The sequence below is a fragment of the Arabidopsis lyrata genome, assembly GCF_000004255.2.
Source record: "Arabidopsis lyrata subsp. lyrata unplaced genomic scaffold ARALYscaffold_1, whole genome shotgun sequence".
Classification (NCBI taxonomy): Eukaryota; Viridiplantae; Streptophyta; class Magnoliopsida; order Brassicales; family Brassicaceae; genus Arabidopsis; species Arabidopsis lyrata.
Window position 1 is genome coordinate 7,815,117 of NW_003302555.1, and position 15,799 is coordinate 7,830,915.

Here is a 15,799-nt window from a genome sequence, read left to right on the forward strand (position 1 = left end):
GAAGCGTCTTTAGAATCTAGAAATGCGATAATGATAGATGATAGAGCTACCAAGACCGGACCTGGAGAGTCATAGCTACAAATACAAAGGTGGGCTAACTTCTTTTTAATAAGTCATTATGATTGAATCACTAGGCCACAGAAGAGCAGAAGAAGCCATTGCATCTAAAACTAGTTGGGTCTAACTCTCTTCGTTTTGAGCATTTAATTTACAGATGAGAGATTCTCCGCTATAGACAGAGGAACAACAGCATGAACAACATCATTTCTTTTCCTGTACATTAGTCTGGAGATAGGGTGGGTTTAATTTAGAATCTAAGTTAGATTATCATGGTGACTGGTGAGGATGATGAGGAGCTTACTCTGAGTTAGTTTTTTTTTTTCTTCTTCTTCTTCTTCTTCTCTGCAATTTTCGTTTTTTCTTTTTTCCGGTTTAATTTAACTTGCAAGCAATGTTATGCTTCCTCCCTCACAGTTTTTTTGTACAATGAACTCGCTTAATTGTCATAAAAAATGGTTTATTTTAGATTCTGGAGTCATTCTTGTAAACTGGTTATATACCCTTGATCATTTAAAGGTTTTCACATACTGAGTTTCTTGGTGTTTTGATAAGAAGAGTCCCAACCATCTTTAATCTTTTCATAGAATGTGATATTGTTTGGTTCATATTTGACAGTCTCTGGCTCAGTATTCACACAGTCCCTGTTTACTCTTTCTAGAGCTAGAGTTTGGTTGATCAATTCAGTAGGAAATCAAAATCTGGAGATAACGTAGAAGAAAAGTCAAACTAGTCCTAGTTGGCAATCCAAACTACTAAAGCATGTGGTTCCTCCATATCCAACTAATTTCGTTGTTGATGATTAGCATGTGATTATGTCAACCTGTTTTCATGTAAAATTTTTATACAGTTAAAACAATTTTTTTTTTTTTAATTTTCATGTAACAACTATCTTTGTTTTTTCTGATCATGTAAACATAGAGAAGAAAACTTATTTTTCATTTACTTTGACTTCCTTTATTTTGCAATGTATTTAAGAAAATGGGAAGAAATAAAAAGAAGGATAATTTTGAGAAAATCTAAACAAGAAGACAGAAGTCACATGCAGGGGGAGACATCTAAAGAAGTAATCACATCCTACTTCCTTCCCACATGGATTCATATGATTTGAGAGAAAGCGTCTGTATCTCCAATTCTCATGAACAATCTCTCTCTCATTTCTATTTTTATTATTCATCACTTCTATATTATTACTAAAGATAATCTAAAATCTTGGGGCTTTTAGTCTTTAAGAGTGAGGGATTGGAACAAACAAACAAAACCAACAAATTCTTTCTTATGAGGCTGTCTTTTTGTTTTGTTCTCTGAGCTGAACCAGAAGAAACATTTTGCAGAGGTTCTTTTATTCTCTCATCTTCTTCTTCTTGGCTTGGCGGTTTCTTTCTTTTCCTTAGATTAGTGAGATTCTTGAATGTACATTCTCTGATTCACAGTGATCTTCTTCTGGAATATTAAGTTTTCCGACAAAAGGTTCTGTAATAATGGAGCTTGTCTTATTCTTTTTGGGGTTGAGTGGGATTTGGGAATCTAGGTGTTGAAAATAAGGTTCAATAGATTCATAGGTTTCTGCTAGCCTAGACTTAAAACTTTTGATTCTGAATCAGAAATCGAATCAAAGATCACTGTTTGAAGTTTTGAACTTTTGCTATGAGTAGAGACCAAAAGGTGATTTTTTTTTTAGTACCCAATTTACCGTTTTTAAGAAAATGCGATTTTTTTCATTTGTCGTTGATAGGGATTTAAGCTGTAAGCTGTAATTTAGCTGGAGAGCAATGACGTTCACAATGAGCTTTGTCAGAGCCAATTTTATTGGAATCTGAATTCTTGATAAAAATGATGAATTTTTTGGAATTATATGAAAGTTGGCAAGTGCCGTCATTATCATTTATCGTTCCATGGTGGTTGCTATTGATGCATAAATAACGAAAGCTTACGTTTTTCCCAAATTAGGATTTACTGGAAGCACAAAAGAGAGTAGACACTGTCACTACAGAGGGAAGAGTTCAAATTCTCTCCTTTTTTCACCATTCATGGCTGCGAAGCTTCTTCTTCATACATTGGCAGATGAAAACTCGGATCTGCAGAAGAAAATTGGATGTATAAATGGGATTTTCCAAATCTTTGATCGCCACCATGTTCTCACAAGCCGGCGTCAAAGTCTTACTTTAGGTAATCATAATCCAATAAAATTAACTAATAAATAAATGCTTAATGTTCTAGATCGTGTCTCTTAGTCGTTGACTTGTACATGGCCATATTTTGTTACAAACGTTCTTTATAAGTATGTCTTTTTCAATCTTCTTTCTTCTTTAGCTCTGTTTCTTCATGAACTGTAAAGGTCTTGTCTGATTCTTCTGTGAGGACTAAAAAGGTTTGTGCTTTCTTTGCTGAATCTTATCTGACTTTGCTCTGGTTTGTGAAATGTCTGTTAGTTTTTGTTAAAATGGATTTGGGTTTTATGTGGCTTCTCTTGGTAGCTTTTGACTTCTCTTAATCTTAGACTCTCGAAGTTTCCAGAATCTGCAATGTTGAGGGGTTTATTGGTAAAGAGAATTTTGAGAAGATCATCAAACTTTGTTGATGTTATTTGCAGGTAATGCACATGTCAATAGTATCAACTTTGAAAGAGGCTCTGTTGATGCAATATGTCAGCACAGATCAGCATTTCAGTTTCAAGACTCAAACCTTATTAGTGGAAATGGGTCGAGTGAGAAACTAACAAGGGTATCAACAGAATCTTCAAGGGTTTCTTTCTCATCGTCGTGTTCATCATTTTCCCCATTGTCTTCTGAGGTCAACAGAGAAGTACAGTTTGAGATTTCTGCGGATGACCGAGTTATTTTTCCAGAATCTCCTACAAGTGATCCAGTGATGAGCCAAGGAAGTGGTGCACGTATGGGACTTGACCTTAGAGATGTTGTTAGAGATTCTATGTATAGAGAAGCTAGAGGGCTTTCTGAAGTATGTAGGCAAAACAGAAGAGAGGATTCTCCAAGACCCTATGGTTTGAAGCAATCCACGCCTGTCGATTTCAATGAGTCCTGCAGAGCTTTAGCCAAACTTAGAAAAACATCTCATCATTATTACAATGAGGTTGATATGAAAGATACATCCCGTTACTATGTTGATTCTCGCGGAAAGTCGAAATCCGGGAAGAAGCTCAAAGAGTTGCCTAGGCTTTCGTTGGACAGTAGAGACCACATTGATCTCAAATCAGGTAATTTGCTTTCTGAAAGTTTTAGCAGAAGCTCTAGCATGAACAAAGTTTCAGGTAGCCCGAAACGGCCTCCTAGTGTTGTTGCAAAGCTAATGGGCTTGGAAACATTACCAAGTTCTCCTTTGAACAGAGAAAAATTCAACATGTTTGATGATAACAGTGATCCATTCTCAAGATCATTGAGGGAAAATAGCCTGAACCGTTCTCTTCGGTTTTCTCCTAGCTCACCGAGAAGCTTAGGTAAGGACCCTGCTGCTTCTTCTTCTTCTCCAAGATGGAGAAGCTCTGAATTTGTTATGAAACCCTTATCAAGTTTGAGATATCCCATTGAACCAGCTCCTTGGAAGCAAACTGATAGAAACCGGTTTTCTCAAAAGCAAGCCTGCAGGTCTGTGAAATCTCTGTCGCAGTCAATGGAGGGAAGATTGAAAGATCTCGAGTTAAAACATTCGGGAAAGGATCTCAGAGCTCTTAAAGATATATTAGAGGCAATGCAATCAAAAGGTCTCTTTGATACTCGAAAGCAACCACAATGCTCAAACTTGGAAGCTCAAAGAGATTACGAACTGGCAGATTCTACAACTTCTAACCATGATTCAATAGACCTGCGAAACCCGGTGATGCCATCCAATATCAGAGGCCCAATTGTGATAATGAAACCTGCCAGACTTGTTGAAAAATCTGGTATCCCTTCATCATCATTGATTCCCATTCATAGTCTATCCGGTCTTAACAAGACCTGTAGAGAAGAACCTGCAAATGCTAGAAGAAGTTCAACAAGTAGAAAGGCAGCAAAAGATCGTAGTCCTGGAAACCAAAGAGCTGAACCATGTATCAGTTCTGATAAGATATCTAGCAGCAGAAACGTGAGGTCTTCTCAGGTTTCCAAAGAAAGCACTTCAAAGAATTCAGGACCTACAAGTCCAAAATTGCAGCGGATGAAGCATGAGAAAGACAAGCGTTCTCGGCCACCAGCCTCTCCATCTGATTCAAGCAAATTAAGAAAACAAATAAACCGACAACCCGTGGAATCTACTACTTCTCCTGGTGGTAGACGTAGTAGACCCAGGGATCAGAGGAGCATGCAACAAAATGATGGCCAACTAAGTCAAATGAGCAATAAATCTAGGACTAAAACAGAAGCCCCCGTGAGTATCGAAAATGGTGGAAAGAGTCCATCTGTAATAGAGGCAGCCAAAGCTGTAGTCTCTAACTTAATACAGAATGTGAGTTGCTGTTTCTCATACCACTGCTAAATTGTTTGGTACTTTAAATTTCAACTGCTAATTTTCTACACATTTGTTTCTGTTTACCCAGAAGTCCAGTCCAACGTTTAGTGATGGATCATCAGAACATCCAAGTCCAGTTTCTGTTCTCAATGCAGAAATCTACAGAGAGATCAAACCATCTCCTGTGAAAATCCAAGCTAGTGAAGGCAGTAAGACATCTCTATATACATCTTTATTGGAAAAAAGTAAATTGTTTTATGTTTTCAATCATATTCTTTCCATTTCTGACTTGGAAATTGATCTTGTAACAGGTGTTAATGGCCCTATTGACTTGGGTGTTGAACATTGCGAGGAGGACCAGTGGAATCCAGCTTATAGCTTCTCAAAGACGACAACCAGCTTTTCGCCAGAGATGAACCGAAAGAAACTTCAGAATGTTGAGCATTTGGTTCAAAAGCTAAGAAGACTAAACTCTAGCCATGACGAAACCAGTCAAGATTACATTGCATCTTTATGCGAGAACAGTGATCCTAACACCGATCACAGATACATTTCCGAGATTCTTTTAGCCTCTGGTCTTCTCCTCAGAGATCTTGGCTCAGGATTAACAACTTTTCAACTGCACCCTTCAGGCCACCCAATCAATCCGGAGCTGTTCCTTGTTCTTGAGCAAACTAAAGGATGCAGCAGCAGTAGCAGCAACGAAAAGCTCAACCGCAAACTTGTGTTCGATGCTGTTAATGAAATGCTCGTGAAGAAGCTTCCTTTTGTTGAGAGCAATGTAGATCCATGGATGAAGCAAGCGAAAACGAGGAAGAGGGTCTTAAGTGCACAAAATCTCTTGAAGGAACTATGTTCAGAGATAGAGACACTACAAAAGCAAGCGAAGAAGAGATCAGAAGACTTGTTGGAGGAAGAAGAAGAAGAAGATTTCTTGAAATGTATATTGGATGAAGATATGGCAATCCGATCTGGGAAATGGACAGACTTTGATGGTGCAATCCCTGGTGTAGTGCTTGACATGGAGAGGCTTCTCTTCAAAGATCTGGTGAATGAGATAGTGCACGGTGAGATTGGTCGGCTGCAAGGAAACTCGAGGAGACAGAAAATGGTTTTGGCTGACGAGTAGATATTGATTTATATAAGTCGTCTTTCTGATTCTCTGTGTTCTAAAGCCGTATATATATATATTACAAATTTACAAGTCAATAGTACAACATTCTCCATATGATATTCTCTATTCATATCCCAAAACATTGTGTTAATCATTAAGACAATAAAACTTCAGAAGCTAACAGAATCCATCAAATGGTTTCGTTCTAGTTTGACTTCCTATGAATCTCATCAGGTTCGAAAATGGTAGAGATTTTTAGGGATTACTCAATTTGAGAAGAAGAGAGTGAAACGAGATTTTAGGGGTTTAACAAAAAAAAAAAAACTCAACTTTGGGGAAAAAAAAGAAGCTAGCTTTACAACTTCGTCGCCGATCAGCTGAATCAACGGTCAAGATCAACTCAAAACGATAAACAACGGTCTAGATTGTATCTTCACGAATCGGAGTCTTTCTTTTACATAATAAAGTCAGGGTTTTTCCACTACTGAGCGAGAGAATTGAAAAACGTTGGGGGTTTCTCACTACCCAGAGATTATCATCATTCACCCAAAAGGTGTGTAAAATCAATTGCTTTCGCGTAAAATTCTCTGTTGATTTCCGAGTTCGATCGTATTTTCTGAAAGTTTCATTTGCTAGATCTTTCTCTTTCTAGTTGCTTCATTTCCCTCAATTCCTTGTCTATGCGTCTCTTACCAACTCGAGAATTTGATTTGGATCCTACATGTGTTTTGTCTGTGTTTCATTTCTCTGTTCTGAGTGATGCTAATAGATGGATTCATCAGGAACGAGATTAGTGAGTTAAAGTTGTAAGCTTTTGTTGACTCGATTCTTATAGATTACTGCTTTCTTGATTCTACCCGGAAAACGTTAATGTCTGAAACAGATCTACTCCATAAGATTTCACCTTGTGATCGATCACCAATCTGTCTACATTCTAAAGTTTGTTCTTTTTGATTTTGTCTTCTTGAAAATGTGCTTACAGATTGAAGAAGATGCATTACATGGGTTTGTTTAGTAGGGCTGGAAACATATTTAGGCAGCCTAGAGCGTTGCAGGCCTCAAACGCTATGTTACAGGGCAATCTTTCATTAACTCCATCCAAACTCTTTGTTGGAGGTGAGACTCCAAAACTTCTGTTTTCTCTTGATTCTTCATAGAGAGTTTTCTCTTTTGAGTGTTTGGTGGTCTTAAGGGTCTCATTCTGTTATATGGTGCTTTTTTTCCAGGCCTCTCACCAGCTACTGATGTGGAGCTCTTGAAAGAAGCTTTTGGCAGTTTTGGAAAAATTGTTGATGGTAGCTATCGTTTTTGCAGCTGTCTCATTTTTCCATTGGTTTTTTCTTCTCATTGCTGACTAAAATATTTCTTTGCTCTTCGCAGCGGTGGTGGTTTTGGACCGTGAAAGTGGTTTATCAAGGGGCTTTGGTTTCGTAACATATGATTCGATCGAAGATGCTAATAACGCAATGCAATGTATGCATAATAAGGTGATACCAATTTTCCGGCTTCTTTTGGTTGCTAAATATCATGCCATGCGTCTAATTTCTCTCTCACTTTATTTTCTTTCCACACCTTAAAATCTTCTGACTTTGTCACATAAGTTTGTTTCTAGTACAGTAGTCTGTATATTATCATTTGTCATCTAGCTTGTAATGCTACTCCTGTCTCTCTCGTTTGATAATAAACACTTTTCGTAAAGAATCAGAATGCGAAATTAAACCATTCTTTTTATTGCTTTGTTTATCTCAATTCTTTAGACAGAAAGAGTAATGTTTTGGTACCATGTTACTGCTTCAGAAACCAATGGGATTGTTCTTTCTTTCTTTGCTTGATTTGTCAATCTGCCATTTATAGAGTTTCCTGCTTAAACAGGAGCTTGATGGGCGAATAATTGGAGTGAGTCCAGCTGATTCAGGAGGTGGTGGTGGCAGTGGGGGTGGGGGTGGTTTTGCAAGAAGGGGAGGTTATGGTGGTGGTCGTGGTGGATTTGGTCGCGGTGGATTTGGTCGCAGTGGATTTGGTGGTGGTGGCTATGGCTTTGTTCGTTAACTGGGCATCCAGGAATGTCTACCACCAAGATTGATTAGTCTGTGGTTTAATTTTCTCTTCACAAAGACCACTATTTTGTTATAACAACGCTCTTGATGTTTGAACAAACATATCAAGCGGCTAAAGTTGGCAAAAACATTTGTTGATTCAATGGTATTTCACACAAATTCATAAAAAAAGGGTACAAATTTGGAGATATGAATAATGAGTTTAGATAAACGAGAATAATCACTATCTTTTAGTCCAATGAGTTTATGAGAGATTCAAACTTAAAGATAAGCCAGTCTGCTTTTGCTGCAACGGCTTCACGAAGCTGAACTCCGGCGTAGCATATGAACAAGTCTGCGCCACCAGGTTTACGTGCCTGCAAGTGAATTACCTTAGTCACTCAGACAGTATTTGAGAGTTCATCGTTATCTGCAAATTCTCAGTAGATAATAGCTTACTTCGAGATCAGTAGCACCATCTCCAATCATGGCCATAGTCTTGTAGAGACGACCCTGGAAAGAACCAAGTCTCATTGGTACAAAGTGTTGTATTTAACAAGAGATATGTAGCTTGCAAATTAATAACGTTCGATGAACCTTTCGTATTTGTTGCACAGCCTTGGCTTTGCCTCCACTTCTTGATGTAGGTTCGTTCTCATCAAAGCCCAGAAACTCGCCGGAGTTTCCAAATAGAAGATTGTTAGCAAAGATATTCTCCCGAGGGATGCCAAGAATCGATGCTACAGGCTACAGTGAAAAGAAATTCATTCAAAACCTTATCACCATGATTGAGTAGTCTACACAAGAATTGATGCATTAGGCCATAGTAAAGAATATGAAGAAACAGGTGTGTGTGAGAGAGAGAGAAGAGTACATTGATCATCTGTCGAAAACCTCCAGATATCAAATAGACATCAATATTATTGGCTCTGAGTTTCTTGACCAACTCTTCAATGCCAGGGGATAGCCTACACAATCCAAAGAAACACACTATTAAAACACATTTCAGAAAACAATCTGGACTTATGCAGAGAATCAAGCAAGCTAGATGTTAACCTCTATATTGGTCAAAGTCTAATTCAAGACAAGAACTGGGGCCAATGGAACACTTACAAGTAAAATCTATCTTTATTTGTGAAACGATTTCTTTAGCAGAGTGAATCAAGGGGAAGTAACTGTAAACAAAAACAATACCTCGGGGGTCTGTTTTCGAGATATTCCTCAACTTTTGAAAGAGAAGGCTTGAACAAAGAAAGTCTTGCAGCTAGAGCTTCTTCAAATGGAACAGATCCACCCATCGCTCTAAGAAAAGCAATACTCGATATGTTTACGTAAAAAAAAACTCATCAGAGCTTTAGCATATATATGCGTTGAGATGGACCACAAACCTGGCAGTCCATTCAGCAACAGCCTTTCCAGCTCCACAAAACTCAGCAAGTTCATCAATACCTTCATCCACACAAACCGTGCTATCCACATCGAAACATACCGCTTCAACACTTCGCCAAAGATCAAGAATTTCTAGCAATTTATAAAACCAACAACCAACAGTAGAAAGAAACTCAGCAATCTATAAACAATTGAAAAGCTCAAAACAGTTTCTAAGAATTCTCAATTGCACAACCATGTACCAGATGTTATTCCCTAAATCCAAATACAACAGATTCTAAAGCAATGAGTAGTAGTAGTTTACCTTTAGAAGGAACAACGTTGCTTTCGTTCCCCAAAGCCGACAACTCTTGTGGCTGCACAGAAGCAGTCACTGGACGAAGCAATTTGGGATGGTGCATGATCGAGACAAGACCTCTACAAGGATATCTCCTTAACTCAATGCAAGACGAATTAGCAAAAAGTGAAGAGAGCTGTCTTCTACAGGGAAGCTGAACTGGCACAACCCTTGAAGTAGCTATTGCTTCCATTGAAACAGGAGCTGCAAACAAACCACAAGAAAACAAGAGTGTCGAATAATTACTCACAACATCTGGGGAAAAAAAAAAAAAAAGGAAGACATTTTATGAATCTTAGAAATGAAAAAGAAAAAAAAAACTAAATTTACAAAGACGCACAATTTGGTCGAATTAGCTAACAGATAATCAAACTCATAAAGATTTCATCAGAAAAAACTGAGAAGTGAACGAGATCCAATGTAACGTTTGGATGCAATGGATGTAGAGGGAATCCACGTGATCTATCAAATGGCTAAGTAGAAACCGAAACATCAAAACCCGAACAGAAAGAGAGCTTTACGATATACGATTGAGATCTGTACCGTGAGGAAGAAGATCAGACGAGAACAATTACCAACCGGAAAAATCGCCGGCGGTCGTCTTCGGCTGCTGCTTTGGATGATCGATCAATAATAATTAAAAAACAAAAAAAAAAAAGTCACTGAGAAGAGTGTTGTTTGGTTGGTGAAAACATGGATCAACCGTCAAAATGACAGTTTTGCCCTTTATTAGTTTAACTAAACCGTCAAAGTTGTTCTTTTACGTTTCGTTTTGGTTTGGCTGGTTAGTCATTGCCAGTCAATTCAGACCGGTAAGTGTCTGCTCTGTTCTGTTACCCCGTCGTTACCATTCCGGTGGACATAGCCTTAAATATATATGTCTCATGTACAATTTTTTTTCAGAGGCAAGTGGGAAACAGCTGGAAAACCAGACAAAGATGGAACAAAACAATGTCTCTCTCTTCAAAGATTCCATCATTACAGTAGAAAGAGACCCACACGACTCACATGATCCCATTAATCACTTAGTTAGCTAAACAAGTAGAAGGGTAAGAAGAGAGTGAAGAAGACTATGACTCCAAATCTTGGGTTTTGGAGTTTGAATCCAAAGGATGGATCTGTGTAATCCGGGTTAATACCGACTGTTCCAGATGGTATTCCCAGACCTCCTCCTGTTGATGGTGTGATTGTGTAGGGTCTTGTATTAGTTGTTGTAGGGACTCTTGTCGAAGGTGTTGTCGTCACTGGAGTCGTTGTCCCACTACCACTGCATTAAATGGCATAGAACAACAAACATACAAACACATCTCTTAGATTGTAGCAATCAGCTCTAAACAAAGATCTAGCTAGAGTGCAACGAGCCTCAAGATCAAAGCCAATTCTTGTTTCAAAACAACAAATAAGGAGTGAAGAAAGAAAGAACGATCTGTACCTGGCACTTGCAGGGAAAGGACAAGTTGTGTAGCCTATCATAAGACCACAATGATACAAGAGTTAGTTACTTATAAAAAATAGAGATAAGTTCCACAATCTAGTTTCAAATCTGTATAGAGGAGAATCTTGAGGTGTGATACTATATAATAAGATAATGGATACTTTATTTATCATATCATTCACATTGAAACATGTGAAGTTAAGATTAATATAAACTATCCTTTCTGATTTGCTTTCAAGTTGGGTTCCATTTTTCAACTACTGCTTTTAACTTTACCTAGTTAAGTTACCAAAGGTGAACAAATTGTTTTTGCACTAATTAAAATGAATAAAGGCGGAGAAGTTGGTAGGAGAGACTCACTAGGATCAGAGGCTGAGACGGTGGCTGTGCCAGCAAAGTCACAAGTGCCCGGAGACTGACCTTTCTTCTGAAAGAAGCTGTTGACGGCGTAGGAGCAATGAGACTTGACGGTGTTAGGGTTAAAGCAAGGTCCGGTCTGGTGAATGGGTCCACAATCAGCTCCTGCACCACATGCGTAGTCCAATGTCTTCTGCAGCATTGCTTCGCTTAACCCTTCTTTGCATACACACCATGTCCCACCTATACATACATACATAAACACTTTCATGACCATTCTTCGAATCTCATTCACTGACAATGTGTGAAATGGAACCTAAATGTGTAATTCAAGAGGGAACAAGATTGTTGAACTACACAGTCAAAAAGGAAACAACTTTTTATGAAAAGAAGGTATTGGTAAAAGCAAAAATGGCCCTTATTTGTGGAAAATTTCATTAAAAACTATGAAAGCTAAGAAGTTTGAGACTGTGTTCTGTTCTAAAACAGAGTGGGAGAAAGAAAATAACGAAAAAAAAAGAAGAATCTTTTTCCCGTCAAAAGAAAAGAAGAGGATCTATATGAGACAGAGAAGGATTATTTTATTTAAACTTTGCAGGGTTTGAATAGAGAAGAAGATATTCTTACTTGAGTGACCAACCATGGCCAACAAAATCACAGCAAGAACAACAACTGCCATGGTCGCTGTACCAGAACCAAGCACTTTTGGATTCAGCTAGTTGCAGGAAGAGAGAAGGAGAAGGATAATGGAGGAGATTGAGAGAAGGTTTTGAAGGTAACAAGAGGTGTGAATAAAGAGAGAGAAAGAGAGTCACTGCATTGAAGACAGTGAAAAAGAAATGCCTTTTTTGTTGCTTAGATCCTGCAGAAAAATGATGTCTTATTACTTATTACAGTCTTTCTACTCCTAAATACATAATCAGTTAGAAAATGGGAAAAGAAATACTCAACTATATTTATATGAGCAAAGAATGGACTGTTTTATTTTAAATAATAATAGCCAATAAAATAGCCTTTAGTGCTTACATTACTACTATTTAGTTAAGGTAGCTCCAAAAAATATTTTCTTCTAAGACATTTTTCATCTACACAAAAAAGGAAATTAATTTTCATAGTCAATATGTATTAATGACCGCACCATCTAAAGGTTATGAAGAGTGAGTGTAGCCGTGCGGCATTATCTGTTTCGTACCATCCAATCCTTTTATGTCCGTTGGATCCTTCCCACATCGAGCGGTGGATCATTTAATCCCATCATAGCCGTTGGATTCTTTCTGTTTCCAGTTAATAGGAACCATCAGTCAACGATTCTATAGTTACATAAAAGTTGAGGCTAAAAGATTCACTCTTTTGATGAGGCTAAAAAACAAGATCAAATGACTAATTCACAAAACCAAATATTCAAATTGAAGAAAGTACTTTTATTATATCAAATAGTCAAAATTACGGATTGTTCTAATTCTAAACGTCCTAACCTGGACTATAAATTACGTAAGATTACTATTTGTAGAATAGTTGAATAACTCAAACTAACACCAAAAAACTAGGGTCTAAAACAATATGGATTAACTTCCAATCTTTCTTCATCGTTCTTCAATCTTTATCTTCTTCACGATGTGACCTTCATCATTCTTTGACTTCTTTTTCTTTTGTTTTGTGCACCATTCTTTGACTTCTTATTAACAAAACCTCCGGTCTTACCAATTCGGTAGACAAGACCAGCTTTTACTGCGCTTACATCTATGTACACAATCGAGTTCTCAGCGATTTCTTCTCGCACAATCATCTTCGACAGGACTGTGACAACATTCTTCTCCAGCCATCTCCTAATGGGTCTAGCACCGTACACCTATATATATATATATAATCATACAACATTTAACAACTTAAGCATAACATACTTTTAAGTGAGAAGCAGGGATCAGAGGTTTACCGGGTTGTAACTAGCTTCTAAAATGTAGTCCAATGCATCATTTGTGACATCCAAAGCTATACCTTTCTCAGCTAGCCTGATAACAACATTCTTCATTTGGAGCTGAGCCACTTTTCTCAAATTCTCATGCGACAGAGGATCAAACACCACTATCTCATCCAATCTGTTTAGTAGCTCTGGCCTAAAATGCTTTCTCACAGCTTTCATCACGCGGTCTTGAGCCACTTGCATTGTCACTTCACCTGTAAGGCCTGAGATAAGGTGGTCAGCACCAATGTTTGCAGTCATTATTATCATTGAGTTTTTGAAATCGACTGTCCTCCCTTGCGAGTCTGTTAATCTTCCTTCGTCTAGCACTTGAAGTAGTATGTTGAATATAGAAACATGGGCCTTTTCAACTTCATCAAATAGTACAACGCAATAAGGTCGGTTCCTCACAGCTTCAGTTAATTGTCCACCTTCCTCATAACCAATGTACCTAAAAAGAGTAAGACAATCATGTGAGTTTCCATTATAGCATTTGATCCACATAGGAGTTGTCTAGCAAGTTACCCAGGTGATGCTCCAATGAGTCGAGTAATCGAGTATTTTTCCATATACTCTGACATATCAAGCCTAACCAAAAGGTTTTCATCGTCAAAGAGTTGCTCAGCGAGAGCCTTAGCTAGCTCAGTTTTGCCAACACCAGTTGGACCGAGGAAGAGGAAGGAACCAGTGGGTTGTTGTGGACGTCCAAGTCCAGCCCTCGACCTTAAAATTGCATCAGCCACAGCGTCCACCGCTTGGTCTTGTCCAACAACCCTCTGGTGTAACCTATCAGCAAGAGAATTTAGCTTCTCCTTGTCGTTCTGGTCAAGTTTAGTCACTGGAATCCCAGTCCATTGGCTCACTATCTCAGCAATGTTATCCGGCCCAACAGTTTCCGTAAGCATTAGGTTCTCTTTAGAACTCTCTTCTAGTTTTGCTAGTCCAGATTCCACTTGTTGAATTTCCCCATATCTTAGATCAGCAGCTCTAGGGAGCTTATGTTGCCTCTCAGCCTCCTTTAGAGCAGACATGAGCTCTTCCCGTTTCTGTTTAAGCTTGCGAATCTCATCAATTATCTTCTTCTCATTTTGGTATCTCAATGTAAGAGGCTGAAGCTTGTCCCTCAAGTCATCAAGCTCTTTCTGCACCTGCATATATAAAAACATATAAAGGGAAATTATAGGTTACACAATTAAGCAGCTACAAAACAGACCAACGTATATAAATAAAGATCACGAGAATATAAGTTACCTTCACAAGACGAGCTACACTGGCTTTGTCCTTATCCTTTTCGAGGGCATGAAGTTCTATCTTTAGCTGCATTCTCTTTCTTTCAAAGTCATCAATTTCTTCAGGTTGACTATCAAGCTGGACTCTTACATATGCACAAGCCTCATCAACCAAATCAATAGCCTTATCCGGTAATTTTCGACCTAATTAATAAGCACACACACAAAACATATAACAACTTATCAGAGAGAGAGAGAGAGAATAACATAAATTAAACAAGGATGCATGATATATAAAGAAATTACCAGTAATGTAACGAGCAGACAACTGAGCAGAAACAACAAGAGCTGTGTCTTGGATAGAGACACCATGATGTAATTCATATTTCTCTTTAAGCCCTCTAAGAATATATATTGATAGTCTCAGGCACACTTGGCTCAGCTACATAGACTTGCTGGAACCTTCTCTCAAACGCAGCATCTTTCTCAAGATATGTTGAGTATTCGTCACGCGTAGTAGCCCCAATGCAACGAAGCTGGCCTCTAGCTAACATAGGCTTAAAGAAATTGGCAGCCTCTATGGCCCCGCCAGCACCAAGAACCATGTGGATCTCATCGATAAAGAGAACAATTTTGCCTTGAGCTTCCTTAACCTCTTCCAACACATCTTTCAATCTTTCTTCGAATTGTCCTGGGTAGGATGCACCAGCAGCCAGTGCACACATGTCCAAGGCAACGAGTGTTACATCAGTAAGAAAATTCGGCACGTCTCCGTTAAATATCCTTTGAGCCAAACCTTCCACCACAGCAGTTTTGCCAACCCCTGCTTCTCCGATTAGAATAGGATTGTTCTTCGTTCTCCTTGACAGAATCCTAACTACTCTTTTTATCTCCTTGTCTCTGCTTCAAGTTTCTCTGCTTGTTTAATCAAATCTCTCCCATAAGTTTTCAAACCATCATGATATGAAGCCCTATACATTCTCTGTAGTAGATAGACACAAGACTACCAAGAGAGAGAGAGAGACGAATCAATATATTGTTCCTCCTAGGTTAAGAAGCTCTTGTGTTTTGGTTTAGGAGAAGAGTCAGAAGACAACTTTCTCCGCGAGAGTTTCTCTGTTTTGTAGAAACAATTAGAAGAAGAGAATCAGAAAAGGAAATCTACGTATCTTAGAAATTAAGAGCATCTACATTAGTAGTTGACCCCTAAAATAATTAGAAATTCTACATTAGTAACGAATTACATCAACTCCTACTGTATGGATTATAATTTTCCATTACTAGACGGACTCGAATTTTTAGCGAGTTTTTTTTTTTTCTTTGTTGGATTTAATTTCTGCAAAATTTTGTTTTTGACCATAAACTAGGATCAGCAATGGATGCATGCAGATCTTTTAATAGATCAAGCATGTAATTTTGTTTTGAAGGCTTGTAATTTT

General features: G+C 38.2%; 5 protein-coding genes across 9 annotated transcripts; 2 read left to right on the top strand and 3 right to left on the bottom strand.

The window, feature by feature from the left end:
- The first annotated feature begins 1,089 nt into the window (after positions 1 to 1,089).
- On the top strand, positions 1,090 to 5,807 carry LOC9326352 (protein LONGIFOLIA 2). Of its 4 annotated transcripts, none has more exons than XM_021011951.1 (5): positions 1,090 to 1,176; positions 2,008 to 2,226; positions 2,651 to 4,500; positions 4,592 to 4,712; positions 4,815 to 5,807. In XM_021011951.1, the coding sequence occupies exons 2-5, from the start codon at positions 2,088 to 2,090 to the stop codon at positions 5,630 to 5,632; spliced, it is 2,928 nt and encodes a 975-aa protein (XP_020867610.1). In that variant the 5' UTR covers positions 1,090 to 1,176; positions 2,008 to 2,087; the 3' UTR covers positions 5,633 to 5,807. The 4 variants fall into 4 exon arrangements, with proteins under 4 accessions (XP_020867610.1, XP_020867611.1, XP_020867612.1 ...); XM_021011952.1 differs by lacking the exon at positions 1,090 to 1,176 and adding an exon at positions 1,183 to 1,393; XM_021011953.1 differs by lacking the exon at positions 1,090 to 1,176 and adding an exon at positions 1,404 to 1,722.
- Positions 5,808 to 5,900: 93 nt separating this feature from the next.
- Positions 5,901 to 7,845, top strand: LOC9326353 (glycine-rich RNA-binding protein 6, mitochondrial). Of its 2 annotated transcripts, none has more exons than XM_002890245.2 (5): positions 5,901 to 6,170; positions 6,600 to 6,733; positions 6,844 to 6,912; positions 6,998 to 7,104; positions 7,490 to 7,845. In XM_002890245.2, exons 2-5 carry the CDS (start codon positions 6,610 to 6,612, stop codon positions 7,664 to 7,666), a joined length of 477 nt encoding a protein of 158 aa, XP_002890291.1. In that variant the 5' UTR covers positions 5,901 to 6,170; positions 6,600 to 6,609; the 3' UTR covers positions 7,667 to 7,845. The 2 variants fall into 2 exon arrangements, with proteins under 2 accessions (XP_002890291.1, XP_020867623.1); XM_021011964.1 differs by lacking the exon at positions 5,901 to 6,170 and adding an exon at positions 6,189 to 6,423.
- Positions 7,791 to 10,131, bottom strand: LOC9326354 (phosphoserine phosphatase, chloroplastic). The gene is made up of 8 exons (XM_021011962.1): positions 9,923 to 10,131; positions 9,347 to 9,583; positions 9,042 to 9,174; positions 8,848 to 8,955; positions 8,528 to 8,621; positions 8,251 to 8,400; positions 8,113 to 8,166; positions 7,791 to 8,030 (listed from the first exon to the last, which is right to left on the bottom strand). The coding sequence occupies exons 2-8, from the start codon at positions 9,570 to 9,572 to the stop codon at positions 7,905 to 7,907; spliced, it is 891 nt and encodes a 296-aa protein (XP_020867621.1). The 5' UTR covers positions 9,573 to 9,583; positions 9,923 to 10,131; the 3' UTR covers positions 7,791 to 7,904.
- Positions 10,132 to 10,259: 128 nt separating this feature from the next.
- Positions 10,260 to 11,987, bottom strand: LOC9329068 (PLASMODESMATA CALLOSE-BINDING PROTEIN 3). Its single transcript, XM_002892960.2, has 4 exons — positions 11,799 to 11,987; positions 11,175 to 11,414; positions 10,812 to 10,845; positions 10,260 to 10,646 (listed from the first exon to the last, which is right to left on the bottom strand). The coding sequence occupies exons 1-4, from the start codon at positions 11,848 to 11,850 to the stop codon at positions 10,409 to 10,411; spliced, it is 564 nt and encodes a 187-aa protein (XP_002893006.1). The 5' UTR covers positions 11,851 to 11,987; the 3' UTR covers positions 10,260 to 10,408.
- A 568-nt stretch (positions 11,988 to 12,555) lies between these two features.
- Positions 12,556 to 15,339, bottom strand: LOC9329069 (chaperone protein ClpB1). Its single transcript, XM_021014111.1, is given in 6 exon segments — positions 12,556 to 13,582; positions 13,657 to 14,279; positions 14,383 to 14,564; positions 14,667 to 14,769; positions 14,771 to 15,264; positions 15,267 to 15,339. Coding segments are annotated over 6 exon segments (1,965 nt in total). The 3' UTR covers positions 12,556 to 13,092.
- Between the last annotated feature and the right edge of the window lie 460 nt (positions 15,340 to 15,799).

Excerpts from the sequence above, each read along its gene's own strand:
- LOC9329068 (XM_002892960.2), bottom strand. The coding sequence starts at position 11,850 with ATGGCAGTTGTTGTTCTTGCTGTGATTTTGTTGGCCATGGTTGGTCAC. Across the intron at positions 11,415-11,798 it reads GGCCATGGTTGGTCACTCAA|GTGGGACATGGTGTGTATGC; the intron begins GTAAGAATATCT and ends ATGTATGTATAG. Across the intron at positions 10,647-10,811 it reads CCTTTCCCTGCAAGTGCCAG|TGGTAGTGGGACAACGACTC; the intron begins GTACAGATCGTT and ends CATTTAATGCAG.
- LOC9326352 (XM_021011951.1), top strand. The coding sequence starts at position 2,088 with ATGGCTGCGAAGCTTCTTCTTCATACATTGGCAGATGAAAACTCGGAT. Across the intron at positions 2,227-2,650 it reads GCGTCAAAGTCTTACTTTAG|GTAATGCACATGTCAATAGT; the intron begins GTAATCATAATC and ends TGTTATTTGCAG. Across the intron at positions 4,501-4,591 it reads TCTCTAACTTAATACAGAAT|AAGTCCAGTCCAACGTTTAG; the intron begins GTGAGTTGCTGT and ends CTGTTTACCCAG.
- LOC9326353 (XM_021011964.1), top strand. The coding sequence starts at position 6,377 with ATGCTAATAGATGGATTCATCAGGAACGAGATTAGTGAGTTAAAGTT. Across the intron at positions 6,734-6,843 it reads ATCCAAACTCTTTGTTGGAG|GCCTCTCACCAGCTACTGAT; the intron begins GTGAGACTCCAA and ends CTTTTTTTCCAG. Across the intron at positions 6,913-6,997 it reads TTTTGGAAAAATTGTTGATG|CGGTGGTGGTTTTGGACCGT; the intron begins GTAGCTATCGTT and ends TGCTCTTCGCAG.
- LOC9326354 (XM_021011962.1), bottom strand. The coding sequence starts at position 9,572 with ATGGAAGCAATAGCTACTTCAAGGGTTGTGCCAGTTCAGCTTCCCTGT. Across the intron at positions 8,622-8,847 it reads CTCGAAAACAGACCCCCGAG|GCTATCCCCTGGCATTGAAG; the intron begins GTATTGTTTTTG and ends TGGATTGTGTAG. Across the intron at positions 8,167-8,250 it reads CTGTGCAACAAATACGAAAG|GGTCGTCTCTACAAGACTAT; the intron begins GTTCATCGAACG and ends GGTTCTTTCCAG.